At 41.6% G+C, this 7,202-nt stretch overlaps 1 protein-coding gene across 1 annotated transcript in view; it reads right to left on the bottom strand.

Moving 5' to 3' along the window:
- LOC103354674 (hexokinase-2-like) overlaps positions 1-7,202 on the bottom strand; it is a 39,209-nt gene that overhangs the window by 24,788 nt on the left and 7,219 nt on the right. Inside the window, exons 3-6 of the mRNA XM_008278119.1 lie at positions 3,510-3,672; positions 928-1,076; positions 527-646; positions 69-170 (exon numbers count right to left, since the gene is read on the bottom strand). Of these exons, the coding sequence (XP_008276341.1) occupies positions 69-170; positions 527-646; positions 928-1,076; positions 3,510-3,672 (534 nt within the window). The remainder of the gene's footprint in view (positions 1-68; positions 171-526; positions 647-927; positions 1,077-3,509; positions 3,673-7,202) is intronic.

The raw sequence follows: 7,202 nt of genomic DNA, 5'->3' as shown, positions 1-7,202 counted from the left end.
AACAGAGAGCAGAGAAACGGAGCCTGTAAAGGATTAAATATGACAGTTTCTAGTGTTTTTATAGAAACACTGACCCCTCTCCTGTGAATGGCCTCTTTCAGAAGCCTCACCACATCTTGTCCCTCCACACCGGAGCAATTGAAGCCTTTGGTCCAGCGGATCAGGATGCTCTGTGCAGCCAAACATAAATAAGACGCAACAAATGAAATGAAATAGCAGTACAATCAGTGTAGTTGTCTTGTGTCACATTTTGGCCATTTGGAGTCTTTTTCTGCTTGTTGTGCATCTCTTTGGTTGTTTTTCTGTCTCTTTGGTTTGTCTTGCATCTCTTTGTGCCTGGTTTTGCGTCTACATTTTATCTTTTTGGTGTCTCTTTATGGTGGTTTTGTGTCTTTGTGATTGTATTTTTTCTCTTTATGGTCATCTTGGGTCTGGTTTTGGTAGTTTTTGTCTCTTTGCGGTCAAACCTTAGGCAGATCAGAGAGTGTGTGTGTCGTGTCTTTGTTGTGTGTTTGCTGTGTGAGACCTTGTCGATTTCCTTCTGCTCGCAGGGGAAGGAGAAGGTGAAGCCCAGAGGAAGAGTTTGTCCCTTCAGGTCCTGAGACTCAAGGAATTCACTGAGACATTCTGCGATGTGGTCGAACAGCTGGACGGACACACAGACAGATGTTCTTTAGCTTCTCTCTGATAATGTGTTGTTCAGACTACTTCATGCTGTTTTTTTCTGCATAGTTACAAATTCAGCATTTTTAAGCAGCAAATGTTCACTATTTCAAAATGTGAAATTTTTCCAGATTGTTGAGGTTGAGCCAAAACAAAACACTAAAAAGTGTCACTTTGGGCTGAATTTGATGCTTTTTTCTTCCTTCCCATCACACTGTTGTACTCGTGGACTGTCTCACTATTTGTTGGTGTCGTATGTGTCACCTGTTCTCCGGTTCCCAGCATGATCTCCTGCGGGATGCTGCAGATCTTACTGTCCATCTTCAGAACTTTCTGCTGCTCCTCCACCACACGGACATAAAGAACCCGGAAGTTCGTCCCGCCGAGATCCAACGCCAGATAGTCGCCTTTTTCTGCAGTGAAGAGCAACCGAGCAGATGATGGAGCGAAGTGACTATTCAAGCATTTACAGCTGAAACCAGAAGTTTACATTCACTGTATAAAAAGACTTAAAGCCTTTTTTTTTTCACTGTCTGACATTAAATCAGAATAAACTTTTCCTGTTTCAGGTCAGTCAGGATTACCAACATTATTTATATTTGCTAAACGCCAGAATAATGAGAGAGAGGATTTTTTATGACTTTCTTCAGAGTCAGAAGTTTCCATCCATCTCCTCAGTATCTGGTAACGTTGCCTTTAAACTCCATGACTTTGGTCAAACGTTCTGGGTTTCCTTCCACAAGCTTCTCACAATAGTTTGATGAGTTCTGGCCCATTCCTCCTGACAGAACTGGTGGACCTGAGTCAGGTTTGTTGGTCTCCTTGCTCCACTAATGTTCTCCAGGATGGAGATTAGGGCTTTGTGATGGCCACTCCAGAACATGGACTTTGTTGTCCTGAAGCCTCTCTGGAACTAATCTGGTGCTATGCTGAGGCTCATTGTCCATCTGAAGACCCATTAGTGCCCAAACTGTAACTTCCTGCTGATGTCTTGAGATGTTGCTTCAATATTTCTACATAATCTTCTTTCCTCATGATGCCATCTATTTTGTGAAGTCCACCAGTCCCTCCTGCAGCAGAACATCCCCACAGCATGATGCTGCCACCCCCGTGCTTCACAGTTGGGATGGTGTTCTCAGGCTTCAAGCTTCCTCCTTTTTCCTCCAGATGTAACGATGGTCATTAAGGCCAAACAGTTCAGGTTTAGTTCCATCAGAACACAGGACATGTCTCCACTAGTGAAGCTCTTTGTCTCTGTGTGCATTTACAAACTGTAATCTGTCTTTTTCATGTTTCTTCTGGAGTGATGTCTTCTTCCTCTCTGAGTATCCTTCAGTCCATGTCGGTACAGGACTGGTTCCACTGTGGATAATGACTCTCTGACCAGCTTCAGCAGCATCTTCACAAAGTCTTTAGCTTTTGTTCTGGGGTTGATTCGCACATTTCAAACTAAAACACTTCATCTCTGGGACACAGAACCGTCTCCTTCCTGAGCCTATGATGGCTGGACATTCCCATGGTGTTCATACTTGATATAACTGTTTGAACAGATGAACGTGGAACCTTCAGGCATCTGGAAACTGTACCCAAGGATGAACCAGACCTGTGGAGGTCCACAGTTCTCTTCCTGATATCTTGGATGAGTTCTTTGGATTTTCCATGTTGTCACAAAAGGAAGCAGTGTGTTTGAGGTGTGCCTTAAAAAATACATCCACAGGTGTGCCTCCAGTTAACTCACATGTTGTCAATGAACCAATCAGAAGCTTCCAAAGCCATGACATCATCATCTGGGCATTACCAAATAGTTTGAAGGCATCTTAGTGGATGTAAACTTCTGACTTTGAAGAAAGTAATAAAAAATCCTCTCTCTCATTATTCTGGTGTTTAGCAAATATAAATAATGTTGGTCATCCTAACTGACCTAAAACAGGAACAGTTTAGTCTGATTTAATGTGAGACAGTGAGAAACAAAAAGAGGATTTGTGTCTTTTTATACAGTGGATGTAAACTTCTGGTTTCAACTGTATGTTCATAAAATGCAGCAAAGTTCCAGCTGCCTGCATGTTTACAGTATGAAGTGAATCATCATAAAACATCTGAACTATGCGGAACCTTCCAAGGGTCATACGGCAGAAATGTACATGAAAATCAGCGCAAACAGATGGTTTTAATCTCTGCTGAGGTGAAAATGTGACGGCGTTTGTTTAACAACTATGAAACTGTGGAATAATTAATCCAGAAAATCTGTTGAAAAAGGAGGTTTTTCTTCTGGCTACGGAGTTTTACGCTGTTTTTCAGGAAACTGCATCATGTGTAATAATGTACAGACAAGTAGAAGAAAGCTGCAGGGCATTTTCTCAAAACCAAAATTACCAACATGTATTCAGATCAAGCTCCAGACGACATTCTGCAGAGAACAGGATTCCTTCTTCTGGCAGATTTAAAAACATCCAGGAGTTAAATTAACTGTGTTCAATCAAGCGTCTCCTCAGAACACAGAAATGTTTGGATTCACCGAAGAAGCGTTTTTGTCTCGTTTAAATTTAAGTTTAAATTCTAGCTAATTCTTCTGATGGAGCTGCAGGTCACAGGTGAGCAGTCTGAGGACCACTGGAGGTGAACATCTGCACTTTGTTTTGTTTGTTTTTCAGTTTCTGGCTCTGATAGATGGTGTCATCTTGGTGATTTCTTCAAGACAACATGCCTTTTAAACTTGCCAGAGGGTTGAAGGTTTCATGTTTTACTTCCAGCGAGCTCAGGGCAGGACATAGTTTATACACTTAATATGCAAATATTATTTATTTAATATGCAAGTAGTGTTTCTGTGGTGAAGGAAGTAAACTCACCCGTCCCGTCCGGCGTGGCCCTGACGAAGGTGGGCAGCATCTTGACGGCGGCCCTGTGATGCGAGTGTTTGCCCAAACCTCGGATCAGATCCTTCCTCAGCCGGGCGGAAACTTCCTTCAGCTTCTCCAGAGAGAGACGGAAACGTTCCAGGTACTTCTCCACCTGCACAGAGCCACGAGGAACATGGATAAAATAACTCACATTCACAGGAGCGCCTGCAGTCGGAATAGAAACGATCACGTTGCAGGTTGTGGAAATAAAGAAGCTGTGATCTCTGGTTTCACCACCAGGCGGCAGCGTTTCATCACAATCTGCTGCACTGAGGAAGAAACTGATAGTCATGTGATCAGGACTTGGGCTGAAGGCTGACAGAAGAAAATTAAAAACAAAATCTACAAATCCTCTAAAGAATCTTCCTTTGGTGATTGCTGCATGTCTGTTTTTGGTCATTCTTCATGTCTTTGTAGTCGTTTTCCATCTTTGTGGTCATTTTACGTCTTTTTATTTTAACGTTGCATCTCTTTGTGTTCGATTTGCATCCAGTTGTTTTGTTTTTTGCTGCTTTGTCGTGTTTTTGTATCGTTTTGCAGTTGTTTTGCGTCTCTCTGCGGTTATTGTGAGTCTGTGTGTGGTCGTCTCGGTAGCTGTTTTGTGTCTCTTTATATTATTTCGTTGTCATTTTTGCATCTCTTTGCAGTTGTTTAGCCTTTTTTGGATTGCTGTTGTCTGTTTACTGTCACTTTGTGTCTCTACATGGTCATGTTACATCTCTTTGCTTGACATTAGGTTGGTTTTGCGTCTTTTTGTGGTTTTTGTCTGTTGCTTTGAAGCCATTTTGTGTCTCTGTGGCTGTTTCACATTTGTCTGTAACCATTTTACACCTTTAAATCTTTTTTTTTTTTAAATCTCAGTCGTCGTCTTGTGTCTCATTTGTTCTTTCGTGGATCTTTGGGTTCGGGTCACTTTATCTCTTTATTTTCATTTTGTGTGTCTTTATTTTTCTCCTCGTGGTCATCTTGTTGTGGTAGTTTTTGTCTCTTCATTGTTATTTTGCATTTCTGCAGCCGTTTTGTGTCTCTTTTGCTGTTTTTTGCATTTTTGTGGTCGACTCTGTCTCTTTATTTTCATCTTTTGTGTCTTTGCAGCCAGTTTTTGTCTTTTTGTGTTGATTTTTGTCTCTTTATGGTCCATTCTCATTTCTTTGTGATTGATGTGCGTCTCTTTTTGCTCATTTTGTGTTTGCTGCGCACAGAGCGGGAGAAGAGAGCAGCTTGACCTTGAGGTTCTTCAAAGCATGAATAAGCAGCTTGTTATCTTTTCAAGTCGGCAGCGACAGACACAACACGATACGAGAGGGAAGGAGGAGGTCGTGTTGATATGAAGAGCAAATCAGCTAATTAAGTCTTCAGAAAAAGAAACGCTCTGAGGTTCAAACACGGATGATGAAGGTGTTTGCTGGTGAGTTCAGTAGAGCTCCACAGAGGGGGAACAAAAAAAGAAAATGTCAGTAACACTGGATGTCGCTCTCCAGCTCTCCAGCAAATTCTACTTTTAACAAGACACAGACAGAAACAACTCAACTGCAGGTTTATTATTGCATTACATAAGAGTTGCTGCATTTTCCTGTTGTGTTTCTTGTGAAGGACGAGACTGCAGCTCAGCTTTACGTTTCCCTGCAGCCCAGCAGAAGGCAGCGCTTTGAATGAACCGTTTCCTGGCTGCTGCAGCAGGTTACAGTCCTCTGGAGATGGACACAACAATTCACGTCTCTCTTCCTGCTTCCTTCAAAAACACTGCACAGTTTTCCAGAGTTCAGAACACAAACTGCATCTACGTTTATGTCCCTGAAAATGAATCTGGGATCGAAGCAGAAAACAAAAAGAAGACAGACATCATTCACGCCTAAACTGTAGATATTTTTGCTTCGATGAGGTAAAATAACTGAGACTTTATCCTCTTTGTTCTTCCAATACATTATTAACGTCAGCTAAGAACAAATGCATCGACCCAGAGTGGATCTCAGCCTCTTTAAAACCATAAACACTCTTTGGTTTGGGTTTGTTTCATGTAGCTCTGCAATATTTTTGCATCATCAGGCCAAATGAAGTAAACTAAACCCACCTGAATCCCACTAATCTGCTCAAACACACCCTGAAACGTCTGCAGGTTGAGCAATGTGTCTGTACATCCAGGTTTCAACATGGAGGCTGTGTGTGGCGTGATGTTGTCATGGTGACTTGGCAGGCTGGTCGTTTTTTTTTTTTTTACTAACCATCACACATGACCTTTATTGTCTGAAATACCTCCGACAAGTTTCAACAGTCCTGCTGCTGCTGCAAAGAAAAACACACTGACTATATTTGTCGTATCTGAATTACAAACTGAATCTGAATCCGGAGATCATCCAGAAAAACATCCAGCCAAAGAAATGTGCAGGTTCTGTGAAAACAGATTTATTTTGTGTGTGTGACAGCGAAACATGGCAGTTTTTGCACTTTTGTTTGCACTGTGGTTTGGTCACATGTGAGCTGNGGTGTCTTGGTGTCAGTGGAGTCACCTGCAACGGTCGTCTGGCATTCAAGCCAAAGCGGTGGAGTTGGTTGCGAATGGTTTGTCTGGAAACCCTAGTACCCCTCACATCTCGTACACGGGCCTGCAGCTCTGTGGCACTTGCATAGCGATGTCTGAGTGCATAGGTCCTGAGGTACTGGTCATCGTTGCGGTCGGTCACTCTTGGGGCCCCACTCCTGCGTCTGTCACGAACTGTACCAGTAGTTCTGTGTCTTGATGCAAGTCTGCTGATGACACTTTGAGACACACCAAGTTCACGAGCAACATCAGACCGCTCGCCCGTTAAGTGCCGTCGTGTGTTCATGGCTTTTTGAACGATGAACTTGAAATGACTTACTGACAATACCAGCTGTTTATACCCACAAAACGTTGAAATTGGTGCCACATTGAAAAGGGTTGTCTTCTAGTTTTTTGGTATTGGCCCCAATATGTAAGGCACACTGTACACAGTGAGACCATTACATGGAAAACACAAAATGAGGTGTGTCTGTCAGCCCAATACAACAGCCTCCCTGTCCCAGAAATCTCTGAAGTGAAACAAAGACTGTATGTATGAAATCCACTGAGTCTCTCACAATATCACTAACTTATTGTGAGTAGTGTAAAAATTATATATATATATACCACATCGATACATCGATATTTTTAATCAATCCGTCCATCACTATTTTTCAGGATGAGTTAAAGTATCTGAAATCATGAAAACGAGTTGTTTTTTTGAAACTGGACAACAACAACAAAAAAAAAGCTAATTTAACTGTGTTTTTCTTCTCTTAAATTCAGAGTATTGATCATACAGCAGACATGCTGCATGAGCATCTGGATTAATTTATTTAATTTTTTTCTTGTGCTACCATTTATGCTTCTTTTTTTTTTTTTTTACACATTTCAGTACAGTTACAGTTGTTATTCTGCCCATCTGTGGACTAGATTTGCTCTTTATGCTCTGTTTTTGGTCTCCACCACCAAAAACATCAGTAACATTCAGATTTTATGAGGTAAGATGGTGCAGAACATCATGAATTTTAGCATTATTTTAACTAAAAACAACAGTTTGTTTCCCTGCACGTGTGCAAGCTTCAAATCGCACAAACCAATTCACTCACAAATAAGGATCAGTT

This window comes from Stegastes partitus, unplaced genomic scaffold (genome assembly GCF_000690725.1).
Source record: "Stegastes partitus isolate 25-593 unplaced genomic scaffold, Stegastes_partitus-1.0.2 Scaffold115, whole genome shotgun sequence".
Classification (NCBI taxonomy): domain Eukaryota; kingdom Metazoa; phylum Chordata; class Actinopteri; family Pomacentridae; genus Stegastes; species Stegastes partitus.
This window is presented reverse-complemented; position numbering and strand designations above follow the sequence as displayed.